The 25,385-nt window shown below is 49.7% G+C and overlaps 1 protein-coding gene across 1 annotated transcript in view; it reads left to right on the plus strand.

The window, feature by feature from the left end:
• The window catches only part of SLC29A3 (solute carrier family 29 member 3), a 39,681-nt gene extending 35,900 nt beyond the window's left edge, over positions 1-3,781 (plus strand). The window contains exon 6 of the mRNA XM_069460257.1: positions 2,356-3,781. Coding sequence (XP_069316358.1) covers positions 2,356-3,010 — 655 coding nt within the window. The 3' untranslated portion in view covers positions 3,011-3,781. The remainder of the gene's footprint in view (positions 1-2,355) is intronic.
• Positions 3,782-25,385: the final 21,604 nt, after the last annotated feature.

Consider the following 25,385-nt stretch of genomic DNA (forward strand, 5'->3'; position numbering starts at 1 on the left):
CAAAACCCCATGGCCCTGTCAAACCTCCCTTGCACAGAAGAGGGATGAAGCCCAGAGAGGTGCATGCCAGACCCAAGGTCACACAGGGAGGCAGAGGCAAGGCTGAAACCAGAACCCAGCTGTCACCAAGCTACTGTTTCCCACCCACACAAACACCAAGTCCTTCTGTTTGAGCTAATACAGTGAGTCTGTGTCTCTTGGTTGTCAGATCCTTGAGGCCCAGAGAGGTTGAGTGGCTCAAATAAGGTCACACAGCAACGCAGAGCGATCCACGCTTTCTCACTGGTCAGAGTAGCAGAAGGTGAAAGAGTCGTGATATTCAGTGTAGAAGATGTGGGGGGAGGACACTTTTATAGGTTATTTATCAGTACTTTCAAAAATTATGTTTTGAAGAGCGCTCTGTGCCTGGGGATTTAGCTAGAAACAATCAAATGTGGTCCTTGCCCCAGGGACCTGTCTTCTGTCAGAGGAAACAGGTGACAAACCAGTAAACCAATGCAATGATTGTAGATTGGAGTCAGTTTTTGTAAAGAAACAAGTGCTCTCGTGGAGATTAACAGAGCAGGCAGGTTATTCATTTAGGGTGCGTGAGTGGTCTGGAGCAGAGATAAATTGGTAGTACCTATTTGGAGAGAAGTTGATCGATACCTATCAAAATTTTAAAGCTGCAAACCTTTTAACCCAGCAATTTCCTCTTCTGGAAATCTGTCCTACCAAAATACTAGTGTGTGTGTGTGCAAAGATTTATGCATAGGGATATTCATTTATAGTAGTGAAACACGTTACATTATTTGTAGTTGTGAAAAGTTGGAGCCAACCTAAATGTCTGTCATGAGGGGAGCAGTTTAATCGCATATCCATACAGGGAACTGTCATGCACAACACAGCAAAGAGACAGAGCTGTACATTCCCGTGCAAAAGGACGGCTACGAAATATTGTTCTTTAGGCAATTCTGTGTATGCATTTACATATAATAGTTATTCATGCTTTAGACTTATATAAGGTATATATATGTATTATATATTTAGGCATTATTTTATTGCAGGAAGTTTTATAATATGTATAGTTTGATCCCACTTTTGCTTAAGAAATATAACCGTGTGTGTGTGTGTGTGTGTGTGTGTGGTGTTTGCATGTATTTTTTTTTTTTTTTTTTTTTGAGACAGAGTCTCACTCTGTTGCCCGGGCTAGAGTGAGTGCCGTGGCGTCAGTCTAGCTCACAGCAACCTCAAACTCCTGGGCTTAAGCGATCCTACTGCCTCAGCCTCCCCAGTAGCTGGGACTACAGGCATGCGCCACCATGCCCGGCTAATTTTTTGTATATATATATTTTTTAGTTGTCCATATAATTTCTTTCTATTTTTAGTAGAGACGGGGTCTCACTCTTGCTCAGGCTGGTCTCAAACTCCTGACCTTGAGCGATCCACCCGCCTCGGCCTCCCAGAGTGCTAGGATTACAGGCGTGAGCCACCGCGCCCGGCCGTTTGCATGTATTAAATACATGGAATGATACATACCAGATTGTTAATGGTCATTACCACTAAGGAATGAGATCAGAAGTGGGAGGAAATGAGAGCTCTCTTCCTACTTTGTCGTTTGTCTTTTGTGTTACTTGGATTCATTGTATCAAGCGTGTATTACTTTTGTAATTCTAAAGTTTTGTGTTTTTAAAAGCTGTTTTATCTCTGTCTCCCCTCTGCAAACATTACAAAAACAGGTGAGCCATGGCCAGTAACAGTGTGGCTCACGACTGTACTCCGAATACTCTGGGAGTCTGAGGCAGGAAGATCGCTTAAGCCCACGAGTTTGAGACCAGTCTGGGCAACATAGGAAGACCTTGTCTCTACAAAAAATTTAAAAATTAGCCAGGCATGGTGGCACATTCCTATAGTCCCAGCTTCTGGGGAGGCTGAGGCAGGAAGATCATTTGAGCCCAGGAGTTCAAGGCTGCAGTGAGCTATGATGCACCTGGGTGATAGAGACCCTGTCGCAAGATAACAAAAGTAACAAAAAAAAGAAAAAAAAGCAGGTGAGTCAGGACTCGAGCCCAGACTTACCATGTGGTGGTCATTGCTGGTTTCCTCTGTCCCTGCTCATGGTACGGCCACCCCCCAGAACAAGGGACAGGAGTCCAGCCTGGCAGGTAGGCCAGGGAGAGTGCAGGCCTCCTCTGGCCACCCTGCAACAGTATGTAGCATGTAGGAACCCGGGCCTGGTGGGCCATGTGGGGCTAGGGCTTTACATGCTGGGCCTGAGCACCCACCCCTGGCTGTGCTGACTCTGAGGTCTCCTGCTCCTCGTCCCTGGAAATCCCAAGTGACCTGCTTTATGGTGGCCCTCTCTCCTCCCTGCAGGTACTACATGAGGCCCGTTCGTCCAGCCCGAGTGTTTTCTGGTGATGAGGAGCCGATCCAAGACTCCCCCAGTGCCCCTTTGGTGGCCCCTGGATCCAGTGACTCCCACATACCACCCCTGCGCCCCATCCTGAAGACGACAGCTAGCCTGGGCTTCTGTGTCCTCTACGTCTTCTTCGTCACCAGCCTCATCTACCCCGCCATCTGCACCAACATCGAGTCCCTCGACAAGGGTTCAGGCTCCCCGTGGACCACCAAGTTCTTCACCCCCGTCACCATCTTCCTCCTGTACAACTTCGCTGACCTGTGTGGCCGGCAGCTCACAGCCTGGATCCAGGTGCCCGGGCCCAAGAGCAAGGTGCTCCTGGGGCTCGTGCTGCTCCGGACCTGCTTCGTCCCCCTCTTCGTGCTCTGTAACTACCAGCCCCGCATGCACCTGCAGACGGTGGTCTTCCAATCCGACGTCTACCCCATCCTCTTCTGCTCCCTGCTGGGGCTCAGCAATGGCTACCTCAGCACCCTGGCTCTCATCTACGGGCCTAAGATCGTGCCCAGGGAGCTGGCCGAGGCCACGGGGGTGGTGTTGACCTTCTACTTGTGCGTGGGCTTGCTGCTGGGCTCGGCCTGCTCTACCCTGCTGGTGCACCTCATCTAGGAGGGGAGCTGGAGAACATCAGTGCTGCCGGATGCTTCGGAGCCTCTGCAAGATGGGGCAGGAGAGCCCGGACGGGAGGAAAGGGCTGGAGTTTCACTTGGTGCAGAGGGCAGAGCACATTCAGGCCTCATCTCTCCCAAGATGCCAGCAAGCCATGTCCATGCCCGTCCCGTGCAAGGCAGAGGCATTGCAGACAGGTTAACAGAGCACTCCTGCAACATTTGAAGAAGACACAGTTACAAACCAGGGGTATCACCTTCATAGCTGATGGTTAACATTCCACCTTCTCCATAGCCCCTCAGAAAGGTATGGCGGCCAGTGTTGGACTCTGAGTTGTTACAAAGCCAGTGCCAAAACCCAGGCGCAGGCCCTGTGCATTCTTCCAGCCTTGCTCTTTCCAGCCGACAGCAGGATGTGAGAGAATCCTCAGCCCTCCCTACCCTGAGGGGGCCCCCTGGATTGGAGGTCCCCCAAGATGGCCAGTATTCAGGCCCCATACCCAAGTGTGAGCAGACCCCTGCATTCTGCGGGTGAAAGACCACACACCAACCAGCCCGGAAAACCCAGAAAGACAGGTCTTCTATAAACAGGCTTCATTCCAGAGGGTCCAGAGGGACCAGAGGGACCAGAGGGCCTCCCTGTGCTGGGAAGCTAGCATGGCAGGCCTGGGTTTTCAAATGGATCCTATGGCCTGGCAGTCAGTGGCCTGGGTCAGGGCAGGGTCTTCTAATCTTCATGTTTACAGCATAGAGAAGTTGACCCTTGAACAACAGGTCAGACCACTGGTTCAAGGGCATAATAAATACTTGAGTATTCAATGTAAGCCTCAGCGACGCCTATTTTAGTCAGGGTCTTGGCAGGCAACGGCATACCCAGATTGAGTAATTGGAGAATATTCTAAGAGCAGGTGAAGGAAGGCCAAGGGGCTATATATTCTGTCTGAGAACTAGTCATAGTGAGGCCATTCTAGCCCAGGCCTGATGTGGGGCGGGGAAGGAGTCCTTCTAGAGCCCAGAGATGTGACCGTGCTTGGGGATGCAGTCCAGCCTGCTGTCACCCCACAGCGGGGAGCTAACGGAACAAACTCCCTCCCTTCCTCCTCTGATCCCCTCCATGCCCTGCGGCTTACACCATGGCCAGGAGCAGGTGGGGGGTGGACATGGGGGCAGGGAGGTGTCTGGCCCAGGGTCTCATCCTTCATGAAGCCAGCGAGCACCTTGGCTTTCATGGGTTTCTTTGTCATAAAACATCAGTGGCGCTGAAGCAGCTTTGATGGGCAGGACCAGGTGTTGCTCTGTTCCGGTTTGTTGTGGGTAGTTGTGTGTGATGAAGCTGCTGTTTCAAAGGATGACTCCCGGGCTCTATGCCCCACCCGGGAGACTCGGGCCCCCGAACATTTGCCATCCCCTGATGCAAATAGCAATTTACATTTTTTCAGGTGCCTTGAAGGCTCCCACAAGGCTGCTCCTTGGGGCAGCAGGCTGGCTTGGGAATCAGAGAGAAAGATACCAGATCGGACCGGGAGTTCTTAAGAGTCTTGCAGGAAGAACAGAGCTTGCCCCCAAGAAGCGGTAACCCGGAGAGCTGCAAATCAGCCCGCTCCTCCTCTGCAGGAGCTCGCTGGCTTGGTGGAGTCCTGCGGAGGCTGATTAAGCCGGGAGACTGTCAGTAATCCACCCAGTGGCAGCAGCTGATGTTCCCCACCGTCTCAGTCTAGTACACACTCCCTCTCTTCGGCTCAGAGAATTGAAGAGGACACCCTTGAAAGGGTTTCTGTAACTTGATGCCTACAAAAAAAAAAAATTCTCCCCTCCCCCCTTCACAGCAACCTAAAATCTCCCCCTTGGTTTTTTCACCAACTTTAACACTGCAGGTGATTGGGCATCGGTCTCGCTGGTGACTCCGTTTCAGAGATGGGCAGCGTGCCCGCTTTCAAGTAAGCCAGCAGTGTCTGGGCTCGGAGCTGGGGACCACCCTGAGCTATGAGGAGGGCGTACTGGGGGTCTCAGGCTCTGCTGACAGGGAGTGGCTTTCAGAGAGGGGGGAGGCATCCCTGTGAGAGCGATGATTTGAAGTTAGCGTGAGTGCAGCGGAAGAGGTTGGTGGTGATGCTGTGACGCTGAGTTGGGGACTAAATCCCACCAGCTTCGCTGGGGGAGGAGAGGCCGCTCTTAGTTGGGAGGGGCTGGCTGCTCGGCTGGTTGGGGGGACCCTCTGGGCTTTTGCCCATACCCCCTTGTCACTCGCCTTAGTGGGCATGTCACGAAGGATCATGCCCTCCCAGGGAGGAAGGACAATGACAATGCATGTCCAGGCGGAGGGGTGGCCAGGGGAGTTCGGGCATCCTTGTTCCCTTCGTTGTGAGAGCAGCTCTTGGGGACCAGCTGCTCTGGGTCTCAAGTCTCACGTGCCCCCTCGCGAACTCGCTCATGCGTTTGGCGGGTGAGCAAAACTCAATATTGAGGAGGGGATTTTTCAGTGAGGGAGCTAGACGGGGTGCCCTGGGAAGCTGCCTTTGTCCAACAGTTCTCTGATTTAGTCCCAGGTGGCGGTTTTTGGGGCACCCCACACACTTTCATTTTCCTCCTTTTTTTCAACAAAGAAAGCCAGAGGCAGCCTCATGAATGGACTCTTCAACTAGTGGATGACAGGGACTTCTAAGAAAATGCTCATTCCTAGGTGCTTGGGGACATGAGGGGACTTGAACCAGGGATGGCATTACTAGCAAAGACCCCTCGCCTGGCTGCCTTCCACCCAGCGCCCCGGGGAGAAGACTTGAGCCCCCTAATCAAGCTTGGAGGCCACGTGGGAGGTGGAGCCCGGCTTCTGAACCAGTGTCACCCTTTTACAGAGAGCGCCAAGTAGAAGAAGGGGGCAAACCTGTCGACATATTTTATTCCAGTTGAGTTTAACCTTAAAGCCCAGCGCTTGTCTCAACGGTGTGGGCTTTCTGAGTGGAAGCATCTAGTGTCTGTTTTACCATGATCACTTCCTTGCTGGCAGCGTTGTCAGCCCCAGTGTTGCCCAGGCCCGCGTCACTGTTGCCCTTCACCCCCTGGCTGAGGCCAGCCAGGTTCCCAGTCCAGCTTTGACCCCGGCAGGATCCCAGACGGAATTTCAGCCTCACCAGCAGGTGGAAGCTGAGACTAGGCATGTAGCCACAGGGCCAGAGGCCAGGACAGACTTTCCACCCTGCTGCCCACATTTCCTACCCTGTGCCGGGCTGTACCTACATCATTTCCCCATCTGTAGATAAACACAGTGAGGCTCAGAGAGGTTAAGTAACTTTCCCAAGGTCACTCAGCTACCAAGTGGGAATCAAACCTAGGTTTTCCTAAACTCAGAAGTCCTCACCCACCCTGCCCTCTCGCCCTCCTAGTTGAGCCTGGACTTCCTCCTTGGTTCTTTATCCTGTCACCCCTTTTCCTCAATGTATGGCCTGGGTGGAGTTTTGTGCTAAGTTGATGTATTACCCAGAACTCTGCCACTGGCCCTGGCCTGAGTTGATCTGCCTGGTGTAGCTGGCCAGGCCCCTGCTGGACTGTGCCCCATGGATCCTGACCCTGGCCCACGTTGGGCCCACACACAGCTCTCCTTGTTGGGCACAGGGTCTTGTTGCTCCTTGTCCAGTCCCCAGACCCTGCCCCTCCCAGCCCCACTTCCCCCTCCTCCCCTGCACCAACCCCTGCTACTGAGTCACCCCCACATGGCATGCTGCTGCTGATGGACCTGTCTTGGGACAGCAGCGTTGGGGGACACAGTTTTGAAGGTCAGGAAGTCTTGCTGCCAGGCCTACCAGGCACTGGCTGTGTGAGTCAACCTTTCTGAGTCTCATTTCCTCATCCATAAAAGAGGGATAATAGTAAGTCCCAGAGCTGTGACCATCTGCTGTGCCACTGAGCCAGTGAGTCACCCCAGTCGTGCCCACTCCCCAGCCCACGCAGGCGAGAGCTGCCCCAGGGCTCACAGCCTTGGCAGCAGGTGACTCAAGGGCACAGTGCACACCCTCTGCTCCCACCCAGGCTGCAGCCACTCAGGAGGTGTGAGGCAGCCTCAGCCTGAGATGATGACCTCAACTTTGGGCTGGACCCCGAAGGAGAGTGACAAAGACGGCCATTGCTCTCTGCCCCTGCAAGACTCCAGCCAACTGACCCACTGGCCCTATGCACCCCACTAAGAACAGTTTCTGCCCTTGACTGGAAGTCAGAGGAGCTCCAGGGCCACAGCATGGGGCTAAGGAATAGCCAGTCATGGCTCCAGGTGCCAGGATGAAGCTGGAATGCTGGTCTGCCACCCTCCTGGCTGGGTCATTTTGACCAAGTCTTGCTGATGCCTTTTTCTCACGTCTAAAATGAGGAGCATCTCACGGCTGTAGAAAGGATTAACTAAGCCTCAGTGTTGCATGTGAAAGTCCCTGACGTACAGAAGATCCTCAGAAAATTTGTTTTTCTTCCACTCTCTGCTGCTGCCTGGACAGTTTGTTGCAATGCCCAGTTGCATTTCTGTGGCAGGTCATACCCTGTACCCGCTGTTCAGCACACCTGCCCGGCCCCCAGGCCTAGTACCTGATGCCTGTTGACACCCAGGCCCCCTGCCTGGGTCTGCCTGCCCAGACATGCCTGACCTGGGGGCAGGGTGCACCAGGCAGAAAGCGGAAAGTCTAAGACCCCACACCAAGCTCTGCTACTCACTTTGTCCTTTGGGCGAATTGCTTTACTTTTTTCTATGCCTCAGCTGGAAAATTGGGCGCCCCAGCCCTATCCTAGCTCCATCATGAACACACAGCCATGAACACGGATGCCCTGTAGAAACTGGTCAGATTCCAACATGGTTACAATGAGAGCCTGGGCTCTAGAGTCAGCCTGCTTGGGTTTGAGTCCTCTCCACTTCCTGGCTGTGTAACTGAAGGCAAGTCCAATCCCTGCCGCCATTCTCTCATCTGAACAATAGGAGTGATTGTAGTACTGGCCTAATATCCGGTTACTATGATATACTGGAATGCATAGAGAGCATTTACAGGAAAGTCTGGTGCTATACACTGAATGTTTGTGTCCTCCCAAATTCACATGTTCAAATCCTGACTCCCAATTTGATGGTATTAGGAAGTTGGGACTTTGGAAGGTGATTAGATAATGAGACATGGCCCTCATGAATGGGATTAGTGATCTTATCAAAGAGGCCCAAGAGAGATCCTTCACCCCTTCTTCCACGTGAGAACACATCATGAAGATGGTCCTCTGTGAACCAAGAGGTGGGTGCTCACCAGGTACTAAATCTGCTAAGGCCTTGATCTTGGATCTTCCAGCCTCCAGAACAGTGAAAAATAAATTTCTGTTGGGCATAATCTACCCAGTCTATGATACTTTTGTCATAGCAGCCAAACAGACTAAGACAGAAATTGGTACCAGGAGTAGGGTGCTGATATGACAAATACCTAAAAATATAGAGGCCTCTTTGGAACTGGGTTATGGGTAGAGGCTGGAAGAGTTTTGAGGTGCAGGTAGAAAAATCCTACATTGCCATGAACAGGCCTTCAAAGGCTGGTGAGGGACCAGAAAGAAAAGAGCAGAGCTTAGAGTTTAGAGAAAGCCTCAATCAGAGAGTTCCTGAGTAATCCCCAATAGACTATTAATACAAGTATGGACAGTAAAAGTCCTAAATCACAAACAGAAATGAGGGACATGTTATTGGGCAATGTAGGAAAGACTTGTTATAAAGTGTCAAAGAACTTGGCTGAATTGTGTTTGTGTCCCAGTATTTTGTGGAAGGTAGAACTGGAGAGCAATGAAATTGGATGCGTACCTGAGGACATTGCTAAGCAATGTTTTGAAGGTGTGGCTTGGCTCCTCCTGACTACATATAATACAATGTGAGAGGAGAGAAATGACTTAAAGATGGAAAGGTTAAGCGAAAAGGAAGCAGAACTTGAAGATTTGGAACATTCTCAGCCTATCCAAACTGCAAAAAATGAGAACACGGAGGGTGTGGCCAAGTGACTCTTTGATCAGGAGATGAATGTGGGTCGGCCGCCTGCCCTGGGTGAGAGGTCAGAGACTACAGCGCTGAGGCTCTGCAGGTCACTGCCGGCTGTGAGCTCCTGATCAGGCCCTGCTTCTGCAGCAGGACAAGGGCGTGGTCTACACCGCAGTAGAGGGAGGTGGAGTCGGTGAGCGCCTGCTGTGGTCAGGCTATGCCCGTGTTCAGTAACCCTGCCAGGTAGGGTCCGTCATCCCCACTTCACAGAAGAGGAAACAGAAAGAGGCCATGTTGGAATTCAGACCAGGGCTGTGAGACTCCAACACCTGTCTTTCCTCTCCACCCTGCTGCCTTAGAAGATTGAGACAAGCACTTCCAATTTAAATGGTTTGTGGATCTGGAGACTTCCAAGGCACACCCTGGGTGGGCGGGGTAGGGAGGGGGAGAGGCAGGGTCTGGATTAACTTGTCCAGTGTGAGTGACAGAGGCCACTCAGCCTGCCTCACTGCCTCTGTAGTGGCACTGAGGAGTCACTGGTCATCAGTAACCAAAGCTGCAGGTGTAATAGCCACTTGAAACATAAGGGTGACAAAGGCAAGGGCCGGGCATACGGAGCCTGTGATCCAGGTGGAAAACTGGACCTCACATGCCAGGTGCCTCTAGTGTGTCCTTTCTGGCATGCCAGGGAACCATGGTGGGACCCACCTTCTCAGACATGGAGAGAGGTAAAATATGAGGTCTTAAAATGAACACATTGCCTATTCCGGATTTAAAATGCATGCCTTGAGCTGAAGGGGGCCCTGAGGTCACCAAGTCCAACCTCTGCCTCTTGGCAGGACCACACCTGGGCCCCTGTAGACCGGCTGGCACTAGGCCTGTACTGACCAGCAGGTCCTTCCAGACTGAGTCCCGGAGGCCCAGAGAGACTGAGCATCCTCAGTGCTGTTCTTCTTTCTTTTTTCTTTTATTTTTTTAAGAGATAAAGTGTCACTCTGTCACCCAGGCTGGACTGTAGTGGCTATTCACAGGCGAGATCACAGCTCACTGCAGCCTCGGATTCCTGGGATCAAACGATCCTCCTGCCTCAGCCTCCCAAGGAGCTGGGACTACGAGTGTGCACTACCATGCCTGGCCTTTTTCTTTTAATGACATAATAACTATATTTTCCAAAACAAAATATTAGTGAAAAGAGCAGCATTGTTTTACATTTTTTATTGATATATAATAGAGGTACATAGTTTTGGGGTTCATGTGATAATTTAATATGTTCATATAATTTGTAAATATCAAGTCAGTGTAATTAGGATAGCCATCACCTTAAATACTTTTCTTTAGGCTAGATACATTCGAATTATTCTCTTCGAGCTATCTTGAAATATACAACAGATTATCGTAAACTACAGTCGCCCTACTGATCTGTCAAACACTAGGTCGTACCAGTGCTGTCCTTCCTCTGCTGGGAAGAGCCCCACGTCGGCAGCCCACTTCTCACACCGACTCCAGCAGGACGCGGGGCCTCCTCTGCAGGGATCTCACCCTGCAGCCCCCACCGCTACTGCACTGAACTCAGTCCCGCTCCCTGGAGCTTCATGAGGGCAGAATGTTCTAATGCTTCTGGATTTCCTGTGTCCTTCCTACTTCCTCCTAAGACCCTTACACAGGGCTTAATCTGGTGTCCCTGGGTGGAATGAGGGGTTCATGGAACCCCCAAGACCATATGCAGAAGTTTGCATGCACTTCCCCTGGGGAAAGGAGCTATCGCCTTCATCAGATCGTCAAAGGGGTCTGTGTTCTAAGGTTTCAGAGCCCGTGGGTGCCAAACTACAGTAACCTGTCCCTCTACAGAGCACAGTGCTTAAGAGCAGGGACTCTGAAGCCAGGCTGCCTGATTTTGAACCCTGACTCTATCCCTTGTTAGTCAGTGACCTTGGCAAGTTTCTCAATCTCTCCATGTCTCAGTTTCCTTATCTGTAAAAGGGGTTGACAGAGTGTCTATCCTCATGGAGTTGTTGCGGAGATTAAATAAGCGAATCCACATACAGCTCTCCCCCAGGCTAAATGATTACTTCTCCTCCTCGCTGCCCTGTGAGGCGGGCAGGGCAGGGGTTATCCTGACACTTTTCGATGCACCTGACGCAGGTGCAGCAGATCCTGCCAACTGGCCGGTGAAATAAATGCAGACAGGAAGCCTGCACGCTGCTCTCAGAGGTGGGAGGATGCCCTTTCGACAAGCTGGGAGATAAACCAGATCTTCCAACAGTTTCAGTCCTGGTCAAGTAGTGAGAACCAGTCATAGGCCCACAGGATGCAGAAGGTGGCTTGAGGCAGGAGTCAGAGGCCACACATTTGAAGGGCGCTGCTAGCACCTCCACGACAGCCTCTTCAAGTCCACTGCCAATCTTATTTCTAGAGAATTAGAGGAGCTACTGCTTAGTGAGCATTGTGAACCAAACATGTTACTCTTACTTAATCCATTTGCTCACACTATGAGGAAGCATCATTATCCCCATGTTTTATGTCAAATCTAAGACTCAGACACACAACTGTTAAGTGGCAGAGCTGAGATTCAAACCCAGGTCTGTCTGACCTCAGGACTCAAGCTCCTGATGACCATTACTATAGCAGCTGTCCTCATCACAGCCACCTGGAGCACTTGGATAGCATAGATTGCTGTACCCACCACCAGACTTTCTGATTCCCTAGATCTGGGGCAGGATCCAAGAATTTGCGTCTCCAGCAAGTTCTGAGGTGGTGCTGACGCTGTTGGACTGGGAACCCCACTTTGAGAACCACTGTGCTGGACCAGCGTGACGAGTGGTTGTCAGGAGCTCACACCTGGCCCAGGGAGAGAAAGTGGAGGCTTCATCTGCTGCTGTTCCAGTTGAGGGCTCAGGACTGGAAAGTCTTTAATGAAGCTAATGCATTGTGGACACTCAGCCTTGCTTTAAAATGATCACGGATTCAGGGCAGAGCCTTTGCATTCTAAGAGCCAAGCTCATCTTCTTCACCACGCACCGCCCTCCACCCCAGGTTGGCGCCCAGCGGCTCCACTCCTCACTTGCAGCTTTCCCGCCTGCTCCCTTCAGCTGAGGCCCAACACCAACAGTACTCAGGCGGGAGTGGGAGGGGGTGAGAGGGAGCGAGGGCTGGGGGGCAAGTCTCCAGGCTTGGAGGTGGCAAGCTGGGTGCTGTGTTCTTACCCCTCCCAGGCATCCTTGTAACTGGGGAACAGTGGGGTGGGGTGTGAGGTGGCCTCCTGCCAGAGTGGGGTCACACCTCCTACCTGTTCTCAAGAGCTCATTAGCTGCTCAGGTGATATTCACTGCTTTTCATTTTGCTGAGTCTTTGCTGAGACTCAAAAAGGGAAATGAGCCATTACCAAACAGCAACCCTTTTCTGAAACAGAAACTGAACTGACTGCATTTTCTTTTTCTTTTTTTTTTTTTTTTTTTTTCTTGAGACGGGGTCTCACTCTGTTGCCTGGGCTGGAGTGCTGTGGCGTCAGCCTAGCTCAGAGCAACCTCAAACTCCTGGGCTGGAGCAATCCTCCTGCCTCAGCCTCCCAAGTAGCTGGGACCACAGGCACGCGCCACCATGCCCGGCTAATTTTTTCTATATATATTTTTAGTTGTCTATATAATTTCTTTCTATTTTTTTAGTAGAGATGGGGGGTCTCGCTTTTGCTCAGGCTGGTCTCGATCTCTTGAGCTCAAATGATCCACCCGCCTCGGCCTCCCAGAGTGCTAGGATTACAGGCGTGAGCCACCGCGCCCGGCCGACTGCATTTTCTAATAACGCTTTATGAGCTAAGAATGCAGAAGTCTGGCCTTGCTTTATCAAAGTTGCTTTCCAGAAGAAAGCTGTGTCTGGCTCACCTTCTGCTTACAAAGCTCTGGGAGAAGGGGACAGGAGGGGTTAAATGCCAACATGGCCAGGCCCATGGGTGCCACACCAGTGGGAATTTAATAACTGGTCCTAGCCTGCAGTGAAGATGGCTGGAAATTTCCTTGCTTTTTGCTGTCCAAGATCCTCAGGCTCTCTCTGCGCTGTTGGGTAAGGATCAGCCACCTCCATTCTTTTTTTTTTTCCCCCAGCGACGAGGTCTTTACTCTGTCACCCAGGCTGGAGTGCAGTGGCATGATCAGAGCTCACTGCAGCCTTGAACTCCTGAGCTCAAGTGATCCTCTCACCTTAGCCTCCCAAATAGCTGGGACTACAGGTGTGAGCCACCACACCTAGACTCGAAACTTGAAATAGGAAGAGTCAGGATTTCAAGATTGTTCTTTTTTACACACCAAAGGAGGCAAGAAAAGCTTCATCTTTCTCTGCTGCACCCCTTTTAATAAAAGGATATGTTTTGTAAAATTTAGTCAAAAGGCCACACTTAAGGACTTAGAAGACCACATGTGGCCTTAAGGCTGCAGGTTCCCCACCCCTGGAGGGACGCTGGGCAAGTCACTAACCTCTCTGAGCCTCAGTTTCTTCATCTGTAAAATGAGCTTATTAATCTTGTGAACCACAAGATTCTGATCACGTCAGAGTGCCTTATAAACTGCAAAAAGCCTATAAAATAGCATAATCACTCTTGTTATAATTACATTGCCCTTAGATCTATTCACAGATTATCCCATGTAGGACCAAGGGGACATGACAGCCTGGAGCTCACAGTCCTTTCCCCTCCTGGACCATGTTCTGGGTACCTGGGACACCTAAATCCCTTGCCCACGTGGGCTCGAACCTGCAATGAGGGCCTGGGCAGCCTTTTCCTAGATCCATGCCCCCGAGGGCAGACTGCTCCAGGCACTCCTAGGCTTGAGGGACGGCTGTTGCAAGCGGTGCAGAGTTGAGACATACGGGTTGGCGATCCTCATTTGTGCGCAGGAAACCCCTCTAGATGTAGGCCTGAGCAGAACTCTGAGAAGTCAGAGAATTCTAGATTCAAACCTGACCTCCAGGTTGTTATAAAGGTTATCTGTGGCAAGGTAGAAAAAGAACATATTTTAAGTCTGTTACTTGATTCATACCTTATTAATATATATTGAGACACATTTGTACTCTTGTCCTAGGTCCCCAAATGTTTTTTATTACTGGAAGTTTGAATTCACTTCCTTTGAGCCAGGCAGACCTCTTATTTTCCTCTTTATCTGTGCCTTTCCTCATATTTCCCTCCCCTCTGTCTTCCCAAATATTCAAAGCTGAGCCTTATAGGATATATAGCCAGGATTAGTGGAGAGATTAGTAGAGACATCAGCAGCTCCCTTCTTCTCTCCCTTAAACCATTTCCTACCCCCTAAGGCTAAGGAACATGCAGGACAGATCACGGGCAGGGGCTGTGGGTCCTCCCTGGTCAATGGCTGCCTCGTTTTTGCCTCCTAAGCAGTTTCCAGATGGTGGTATCTGTGCAACTTCATGGTAAGAAGATAGAGCTCCACTGCTGTCACCGTGGTAACCCCTAAGGCAGGGGACTACATGATCCTAGTAAAAGCCAGGAGCCTCCATCCTGGTATCTCTGAGGGTGGGGGTGTGGCGGGGAAACATCCCTAGAAGCCTAGATTTTTGTTCAGAGAATGGCTACAGGAAGAGTGACACTGGCTGCCACTCCCCCATCACCACCTGCCACCTCCATCCTGAAAGGGTACAGGTCCTCAGCTGGCAGAAGGGAAAAGTTGGTTTGTAGAAGGTAGTAGCCAGGGATTTCCACCACCATGAGTTGGATGGGGCTTCTACTGGTGTAGGACCTGGATCTCCTAAGGTTTCCCTGTGCTGATGGTGTCATTTTATCTACGTTTTACTCCATGTAAAGCCCTTTCCCAAGGTCCCCTTCCTACTGAGACACTGTTTGTGAGTGCAGAGAATGGGGTTGCTTGCCTCTGAGTTGAGCCTCCCCTGCCTCAGAAAGTAAGACAAGAATAGCTGTTCCTACTTGCTTCTTTGGGTCCTGGGAAGATGCAGCAGCAGTAGTTGAGCAGCTTTTGGTGCACATCAAATCCCAGTAAACAGTTCATCTCACCTGTGCCTGAGATGGTTATAACACAGAGAAGGAGGGACACAGGAGAAAAGGGGAGAGGCTGCGATAGAGCCACTAGGAGCTATCCCCGCTCGCCACCTGCCCCACAGACCCTAAGAGAATCAGAGCAACTGCTGCATAGTGCACATGAACACTGGGGGCTCCGAGCACTACCGTGACCACTGTTTCTTCAAATGTGGAAGAGAAGTGCTGGTACTGTGCTGGGTGACTTTAGGTGCTGCCAGGCAGAGCGTTAAACAACACAGAATCTGTGTATGGAAGCTCTTCCCTTTTCAATTCTTTCAGTTCTGATTACCTGCAGGAGAAACTTTCCGTTTATTGGTTCACTTCTTCAACATCTTGCTAAAACTCAACATTCTCCCTTTTTAACAAAAAGAAACCAAACCTCAATTCCAGGTCTTGCCCACTAGAATGTTTTGTTTTTATTTGCATTTCTTTCTGTGGTTTATTACCTTGACAGGTGACATTGGTTTTCCGTTAAAGTAATAATATACAGTTTTAAAAAGTAAATATAAGTAAAGCAACTGAAAAAGAAATTAAAAAATACAGGTGAGACCAGGTGCAGTGGCTCATGCCTATAATCCCAGCACTTTGGGAGGCCAAGACAGGAGGATCACTTGAGGCCAGAAGTTCAAGACAGTCTGGGCAACATAGTGAGACCCAGTCCATACAAAAAAAAAAAAAAAATTAGCCAGGCATGGTGCTGAGCACCTGTAGTTCCAGCTACTTGGGAGTCTGAAGCATGAGGATTGCATGAGTCCAGGAGTTCGAGGTTGCAGTGAGCTATGATCATGCCACTGTACTTCAACTTAGTCAACAGAGCGAGACCCTGTCTCTAAAAAAATCAGTTGGTTTAGCAAACTTGGATATAGCAAATACTATTTTTTTCTCAATATAGCAAGTTTATCATTTTATAGGCAGAAGATCCAGGCAGGAGTCCTCAAACCCCAAAATGGTATCTGACATTTTAGGAAGAACATAGACAGCTGTCTCCCTTGAAACCCAGACAGTCACAGGCTAGATAAACTCCCCCTTTTAAATTTAGGGCCCCATTATCAAGAGTCATCCTGTTGTGGTTAGTGTTTTCAGTATTTTCATTAGCCAAGAAAAGTGAGAACTTCTTGGGCTACTGATTGTCCTCTTTAAGTTTGGGGCAAAAACCTGACCATTTTTCAGAGGCAAAGGGCTTCAGCGGTGCAGCGAGCTGTAAGTAGTAGAAGAGAGAAGAAGGTGTAAAAACAGAAGTAGAGCAAAGTGTGTGGGGAGCGGTCTAGGCCTCCTAGTGTATCCGCCCAGGACATGCATAGTCAGGCCCTCCACCTATCCCTGTGGGACACGCTTGTGGGACACACCTATCCGGGGCTATAAAAGCAGCTTGCATTTCCTGTTCGAGGTCTCTCGCCATGTAACTGTTGTAGGTTCCTCATTAAACTACTGTTGGAAGAACTCCAACTGGTCGTGTCGTACTTGCTGGCAACTGCGGCGCGACAAAAGTGTATGTAGGAAGTAGAAGACACAAAGCCAAAGCACCTTGAAGATTTTTAAAGACTTGAAACTCCGAAGAGTAGTAGAAATGAATCCCAGATTGTCCCTGTCCCTTACAAAGTTCTGACCAAAGCCACCTTGTTACAACTACTATGACAATTTGTCCACTAACCTCAACCAGGCCTTCAGTAGTTGCCAAGCACCTGGCTAAGACAGGACATCCTCTTGTCAAATCTCCTGTCAAACCTCACAAGAAGCCTTTAAGTTAAAATCGCAGGCTCTGGAGTTGCACTGCTTGGGTTTGGAAATCTGGCCCCATAGAGCTGTGTGAGTTACAGCAAATTAAATTATTCCCTGAGCCTCAGTTTACTCATCTCCAAAATGGATTTAATACCTGCCTCTTAAACTTCAACATTAAAACGTTTTTCAACGGTAGGAAGTAAGCAACCAGCAACAATGTCACTTATTATTATTCACTATTGGTATTATCAGTACCAGAAAGTCAAAAAAGCTTCCAGAGGTTGTCAACCTTTAATAATACGATTAAGTATATAGTTTATTGGAATCCAAAGCTAGAGGATGGCCACCCCAGAGTATAGTCAAGTTGCCCAGAATATACCGTCTTGATTAGCAGCAGTTACAAGTGGGTTTTTAAGGAAAGAAGAAACATTTCCTAAGCTGTTTACCACAAATTTACATTAAAATAAATTACTGATTGGCTACATTGTCCTTCATGTGACCAATTCCAGAACATCAAGATGATGGGTGAGGCACTAATCATGAAAAAATGTCTTTAAACAACTGTCCCCGAGCATGGGGGGGGGGACGGGGGTGGTGGTGTTACTGAAGTCCCATACTCCTGTCTCTCTGGGCCTGATAAACTTTGCATACTTCACTAGCTCGGACTGCTCTGAGCTATTTTTCTTTTCTCAAGGTTATTCCGCCCAAGGTCACAGAGCTGAAGCGAGTAAGCTAGACTGGTGGGATAGGTCCTGGAGATCTAGCTGGGGAGGCACGGGAGGGGATGGTGGCGAGGGGCGCAGGGCGTGGGCTCCTGGAAGATGCTCCAAGCCGCCGCCGGCCGCCTCGCATCCGGGGACTCAGCCCGGTTTCCCAGGGCTTGGACTGCCCGGAGACTCCCACAGCTGTGACAGACCAAGCGGGTTGCGGCGGACTGTCAGCCCCGCGAGGCCGTCCCGCTCGGTGACCCGCAGGGATGCCGGCCAGCCGCGCTCAGCTCGGACAGGAACTGCTCCCAATGCCTCGGCCTACGCCGCCCCCGCCGGCGTCTCTGGCTGCGAAACCGCCCAGAGCTTCTAAACACAAGGCCGAGCCGGCTTCCGGGAGCCGCGGGGCATGGCGGTAGCCGGGCCGTACAGCCAATCCCCGCGCGGGGGCGGGCGGTGGTTACCTGGCAACGGGGCGGACGCCCAGGTGAGGGGGCGGAGCCAGTGGGGCGGGGAGAACCAGTGTGGTAGCAGGAGGGGTGGCGACCTGCCAATTCCGGAGAAGGCAGTGTTTCCTGTTCCCAGTTCTCTCATTCCTACCTGGGCTTGAAAGAAAGAGAAGATCATCAAGGCAAATGATAAAAAACAAGAATAAACCGTGGGAACACATAATGACCCAAAAGGTACTCATATTTGTTAAGCACTTATTGTGGGCCTGGCTCTTTGCAAGGCTTATTTCATTTGTTCCTCAATCTATTTTGTAGGGAAAGTATGGTTACTGTTCCCCTTTTGTAAACGAGAACGGAGGTTTAGACAGATTAAACATCTTAAGCCGAACTACCTCAACTAGGGAGCGGCAGAGCTGGAATTTGAACCTGGGTGATCTGGAACTCAGGAAACCTAAATCTGTGTTCCTATTGGGACTTGCCTGGGCCAATCCAGGTTTTATGGGGTCTAAAGCTTAGCCTATTTGGGGAGCCATCTTTAGAAAAAAGAATTAAAAATCGCAAATATAAAATTAGGTACAAAAAAAAAAGAATACTTATTTAGAATGTAAAAAGAAAGCACAACACAAATATTTTTGTTCATTTTACAAAAATATATGACCATGTGAATGCATTGCTAGGGCCTCTACACAAAGGCATCCTTCACCCCAGCTTTCATTGAAATCCTTCAAGCAGATGTCAAGCTACCTTGCAGGTCTCCTCCCCACCCTGTATCCCAGCCAAAGGCCCTAGCAATAGGCTTAATGGGGCTATTCTGGTTGTGGGAGCAAGCTTGGCCAGCATAAACTTGAGTGCTAGAGAGTGGATGCCCTTGGAAACAGTCCTCAAATGCTGATGGACAAGGAGTTGGTGGATCAATTCCCTAGCTTCCTGATCCGAGTGGGATCATGCTGAGACAGTGGTTCTTAGGGTACAGTCCCAGACCAGCTGCAATCTGCATCACTTGAGAACTTGTTAGAAATGCAAATTATCTCTCACTGCATGATCTCAGAAAATAGTAATAATAATAATAATAAAAGAAAAGAAATGCAAATTCTCATCCTACTCTCTACACTTACTGACTGGGGAAGCTCTGGGGGATGGGGCCCAGTCATAGGTGTTTAACAAGCCCTCCTAGTGAGCCTCTGCTCCAGTTTGAGAACTGCTGTTCTGCTACACTGCTACCCAGAGTTCACTTGTGGGCTTGAGCTCCGGTTGTCTACAATGGTAACCTGTTCAACAACACACTTATTGTTGGGTCTCCTTCCTTTCTTTGTCTCATTTCCTCACTCTTCAACTGGGGCTTCCTGAGATCACCTCTAATAAACTACTTACACTTGAATCCTTGTCTCCAGTCAGCTTCTAGAGGAACACCGCCTTAGACAGAGAACAACAGGGGACGTGTCATTGCCCAGTGAGGAGGAGGCTGGTGGCTGGCACTCACAGAGGACCAAATGCACTGCTAAGTGCTTTGCTCTCATTGTGGCTTTGAAACCACCCTTTGTAAAATTAATAAGAAGCCGTAAGGTGGGAACAGTGGTAGGGGCCTGAAGTCTGCAAAAGTATAGGCATAGTTAAATACACACACAGAGACACACACACACACAGACACACACACACACACATATAAAACCAGCCATTGTTCCCTAGCTTGCTTTCCTATAATTGCTTACTACTCAGGAGTCACATAGCTGATGGTCATGAAGATTCTTAGCGTTCTTCTGTCAAGGGAAAAGAACCCAGACTCTGAAATAATTTGGCCTGAAAAGGCAGGGCTTCCCAAATGGGCAATTACAGGTTATAGGTGGGTTTAAAGATTCTTTGATTTATAATTGGTTGAAGAAGTGAAGCTTTGTCTAAAGGCTTGGAATGTTTCAAGTTAAGATAAGGAAGTCCGTTAATCAGAGACAAGTCACTGGACACATACTGAGACTCGTGATCTGTTGAGTAAATTGAGGACCTGCAGGTGTGGTTCAAGCCCTGTCCTGTATAGTCCTAGGCCTGTTAATGAGTTACAAAGGATATCACCAAGAGAAGGAGGCATGAGGAGGCATGTCTGACCTCCCTTCTCATGGCCAGCAACTCAGCTTTAGAGTATTTCTGGGTTCCTCTTGGCCAAGAGGGGGTCCATTCAGCTGGGGGGGCTTAAGATTTTATTTTAATTCACACTTCATTGCTCCCATAGATAACATCACCCTTGTGAAACCTGAGGCTGGTCTTTGAGATATCTTCCAGGCCCTGCATTCTGGTGGAACAACTGACTCAACCAGACCAGTGGCCCATGCCATGGAACCAACTCAACTGGTCTTGCACACTGGGAACTGACTCAGCACAAGAAGACAATTTCTGCTTCCCGACCCTATGAGTTCATCCCCAGCCAATCAGCAGGCCCAATTCCCTAGCCCTTTGCCTGAAAAACTATTTTTAAAAACCTTTTCTTCCAAATTCTCGGGGAAATGATTTGAGAAATTCCTCCTGTCTCCTTGCATGGCACCTGTGATATTAAACTCTATCTCTGCTGTCACCCCTGCTGTCTCAGTGTATCCGCTTCCTCTTGCACAGGGGGCAAATGAGCCTGGTTGGGCTGTAACAGCTTCATCCTTTCAAAGCCTCAATTACCCCCAACAGTCAAACAGAGGTTTGGAGAAGAATGAAGTGGCTTGTCCAGGGATTTGGACCCAGATCTGCCTAAGTCCAGAGGGCGAGCTTCATACCAGTGAGGGCAGAGGGCTGAGACAGGCAGGGACCCCTCTTAGGGGCCTTCTAGGCACCCCTCCTCCCCAAGCCTGGAAATAAGGAAGCTCTTCAGTCCCTTCAGGGGAAGTTCCAGGCACCTGGCTGGCCTTGAAAAGTGAACGGACAACCTGCTGAGAAGTAGGCCAGAGCCACAAGGTGTTTGGGTTCCCTATGGAAACTAAAAGATGGCATATTAACATATGTCACTGAGTTGTTTTTCAGAAACCCCCCCGCCTGATGGAAAATGCAGATAAGGGGGAACTGAGGACTTAAACTCTGACCACAGTTCTTTCTCCTCAATTTTCCCCTGAGGGGCCTGGAGGGCATCACACCCACCTTAACACTCCTTTCTGGCTAATCTCTGAATCCTCGTGTGACCTGTAGCCACCCCCTTCAGGACGACCTTCACAGATTGATCTACAGTTCTGCCTGCCTGAGATGTGCCCTTTCCTTTACAAACCCTGGCCTGTACGCCAGGGAGGAGTTCCAATCCTACACGTTAGCACGGTGCCCTGTGATAAAGATGCCTCTTTCTCCTGCTGCAGCTCTCAGCTTCAGTGTCTGGCTTCGCTGCACCGGCTGAACAGACCCCAGTTTGGTTCAGTAACAGGCCAGCCCACATTTTGTTCTTTTGTCACTCCTGCTCTTCTCAGAGCGGGCGGGTGTTACAGAAAAGTTACAGGAGGGCATCATTTTGGACTAAGTTTCTGCACTAGGCCCCAACAGACCAGACTAAAAATCAAAATGGAGTCACCCATGCTAGAGTTCCATGTCACGAAACCCAGAATCAGGAGAAAGAGGGAATAAACAATATATCAAACAGGCATGCTTAAATCTCAATCGGCATGATGATGAAGTTCCCTCTGCTTTAATCTTGAAGTCGTCTGCTACTATGCTAACCAATCAGTTCTTCTATTGTTCTTTCTCCCTGTCCCCACCTTTCAAGGAAAGTAGCTTTGAACCAACGAACACTGTCTTTGTTCTTTGCCTCTGCTCTCTGCAGCCCTTCTGTCTATAAAGCCAGTCTCTGCTCAGCTCATCGGAACACTTACTCTATTTTATGGGATGAATCTAGAATCACAATCAAGCTAATGAGATCTTTAAACTAAATCTGTTGTAATTTTGTCTTTTGACACAGGGATCCGGTCTTGTGAGGAGTGCTATGGGCTGTGCACCTTGGAAAAAATCTAGCGTGGACACTGCTGGCCTGGAAACTGGTGACACTGGTGGGGACACTGGTGAGAGCCCCTCACTCCCAGTGCCTGAGGCCCATCACTCAGCACTCCAAGGTCCATCCCCACACCATCCAGCCCACAGCATGTGGCCCTTAACTTGGAGCTGGAACCCTTCCTTTCACAAATACCTGGCACTCAATCAAGTCATCTGCTGCTGAGGGGCACTGTGGGGGCAGGGGGTGGGAATTGCCCATGAGCTCTGCTTTCTCCAATGTTTGGAGGCCCAAGGTCACTTGCTTCTACACATTTCTAGGAAACTGTAGCTCTCACTCCCTTGTCACCTACCCTCACCTCCTAGGCATGTACCCTCAAGAGCAATGCCCTTGCCTTCTTCTCTGGGCCCACAGCACCTGTGGCTTGACGTTCCAGCTGTCTTTCTTGTTAATAATTGTTCACCCCTCCCTCTCCCGTAATCCAGGAATGATGATGGCTACGTTAACAGGTGGGGGGCAGATGGGGAGACACTAACAAGATCACAAGCCTGCGTCTTTGGTTCTGCTGCTGACTTTGGGCAAGTCCATTTTTACCCCTCAGGGCCTTGTTTTGCTCATCTGTAAAGTGGGGAGTCCTAATTCCCTCCCCTGGGATTGTTCTAAGGAGGCCGTGCTCATGGCAGGCAGGCAGTGCACACACCTGAGACAGGCACGCGCGGTGATGGGTGCAGGTTTGCAACTGGGAACCCCCTTGCTCCCTCCATCACAACTGATGAGGGAACTCGGGGGCTTGTCTTGGGTTCTTCAGGACCCTGGTCTGCCAGGACATTGCTGGTGATGTCCAAAAGGTAAGGCCCTCTCCCCAGGACACTGCGGAGGGAGTGAACAGAAAGGGTTACTTCGGCGATCGCTAGGCTTAAGGATGCTCCAGTGCTTCACCCTGTCAAAAACCAACACTGTACCCCCACTTTCCAGTTGAAATCAGGTCCCTGTACAATAATCTCTCATCACACCATTCACTTTTCCTTTGGGACACTTATCACGAGTGGTAATTATATAGCTGCTTATGTGCGTATTTTGCTTTTTGGTTTTTTTTTTTTTTTTTTGAGACAGGGTCTAGCTCTGTTACCCAGGCTAGAGTGCAGTGGCGTCATCATTGCTCACTGCAACCTCAAACTCCTGGCCTCAAGTGATCCTCCCACCTTGGCCTCCCAAAGTACTAAGATTACAGATGTGAGCCACAATGCACAGCTTGCTCGTGTGTTTTTTAAAAACTTTTTCATTATGAAAACCTTTTAATGTTTACAAAAGAAAACAGAGTAGTATTAGTATCGTGAACTCCATGTACCCATCACCCAGCTTCAACAATGATCAACTCAGGGCCAATCTTGTTTTATCTGTACCCTCACTCACTCTCACCTTCCTGTATTCATCTGAGGCATCACATTTGTAAATGTGTTGGTATGTATCACTAAAAGGTAAAGTCTCTTGTATAAAACAGGACCACAAATACATGTCATAAGACATTTATCCCAACCCATAGAACGCACAGCACCAAGAGGGAACCCTAATGTGAACTGGACTTGGGGTGACAATGATAGATCAGTGTAGGCTCATCAGTTGTAACAAATGTACCACTCTGGTGGTGGGGGACATTGATAATGGGGGAGGCAGTCCATGTGTGGGGGCAGGAGGTATGTGGGAAATCTCTGTGCCTTCCTCTCAATTCTGCTGTGAACCTAAAACTGCTCTTAAAAACTTAAGTCTTAGTCAGGCACAGTGGCTCGTGCCTGTAATCCCAGCACTTTGTGATGCCGAGGTGGGAGGATTGCTTGTGCCCAGGAGTTCAACACTAGCCTGGATCACATAGAGAGACCCTGTCAAAAAAATAATAGCAATAAGTCTTTTTTTTTTTTTTGAGACAGAGTCTCACTCTGTTGCCAGGGCTAGTGTGCTGTGGCGTCAGCCTAGCTCACAGCAACCTCAAACTCCTGGGCTCAAGCGATCCTCCTGCCTCAGCCTCCCAGGTAGCTGGGACTATAGGCATACACCACCATGCCCAGCTAATTTTTTCTATATGTATTTTTAGTTGTCCAGCTAATTTTTTTCTATTTTTAGTAGAGACGTGGTCTCACTCTTGCTCAGGCTGGTCTCGAACTCCTGAGCCCAAACAATCCACCTGCCTCAGCCTCCCAGAGTGCTAGGATTACAGGCATGAGCCACCGCACCTGGCCAATAATGTCTTTAAAAATATAATAAAAGATCATAACCACAATCCTGTTATTAAACCTAAAAAATGAACAATAATTCCTTGACATGTGATTATTGTTAAACGTCTGTCTCCCTCCCCTGGGCTGGGAGCTTCATGAGAGCTTTCTATCTTGTCCTCAGCTGTATCCACAGTGCCTAGGACAGCCCCCGAGACCTGGTAGGTCCTCGGAAAGTAATTGTTGGGTGGATGGATGAATGGATGGACGGACGTATGGGAGAAAGGCGAAGGGAGCTGGGAGCCCACTTTGCTTTCCATGGATGCTGCCCCGTCCCTTCAGCGCTGGGGCAGGACGGCTGCTTGCAGGCCCACAGAATCTCCTACCCTCTCAGATGCGAGCAGCACCGTGCAGCTGTAAAACTCTCAGTTTCTTTCCCTCCCATCCTGCCTTCCGCTGAATCGGGCAGCAAGTCACTAATCCTCTCCTGATGGCTGCAGCCTGCTCCCCCTGTGCAGCTAATTCCACCTTCCGACTTAATCACCATACTTAGCGCTTTCAATAAGGGCTTTTCATCTTCAGAGTGCTGCTCAGGCATTAGATGATTACTGTAATCTGCCCGACTCCCACGGTGTCAACCAGGACAGCAGGGAAAGGACCGGGAGCTTCCCTCCATCTCTCGGAGACTCAGTTTCCTCATCTGTAGAATTGGGCTAATATACGTAAGTGGCACGGTTGGTGTAGGGGTTTAATCAAATGAGGTTGGTAAAGTGCCCAGCACTGTCCCCTGATGCCTAAGAAGCCCTCAGTAATTATCATCTTTCCCTTGTTTAATTTAGAGGTTAACTCTTACTGGAGAGCCCAACAGATCTGGATTTAAATCCAGCTTTCTCTATGTAGAGTTAAATTTTCTGAGCCTCAGTTTCCTCATCTCTAAAATGGGGGTGCCTACCTTACAGTTTGCTGAAAGGACTAAATAACATGCTATATGTGTGTGATGTGCCGGGCACAGTGCGGGACACCCGGTGAGTGCTTGTGGTCATTCCTAGAAGGAAATGCGGGCAGGGAGGGAGACAGCGGCTATGGTGCCCGTCGGAAAGGTGCCAGTTCCTTCTTTCCTCTTTTGTTCTCCAAGACATTCAAGGCAAAGAGAGATGCCTATTGTTCTCCCCACGATATCCCCAGCAACTGACGCTTTGCCTGGCTGTGTGCTCGATAAACGAGTAAGTGAAGGATGGAGGGAATTATATCTGAACAGCACCGGACAGTTTATAGGGGACTTCAGATCTTTCTTCATCTCACAAATGGTGTAGGTAAACAGGCCAGGGATTATACGCACATTT

Source organism: Eulemur rufifrons, chromosome 28 (assembly GCF_041146395.1).
Source record: "Eulemur rufifrons isolate Redbay chromosome 28, OSU_ERuf_1, whole genome shotgun sequence".
Classification (NCBI taxonomy): Eukaryota; Metazoa; Chordata; class Mammalia; order Primates; family Lemuridae; genus Eulemur; species Eulemur rufifrons.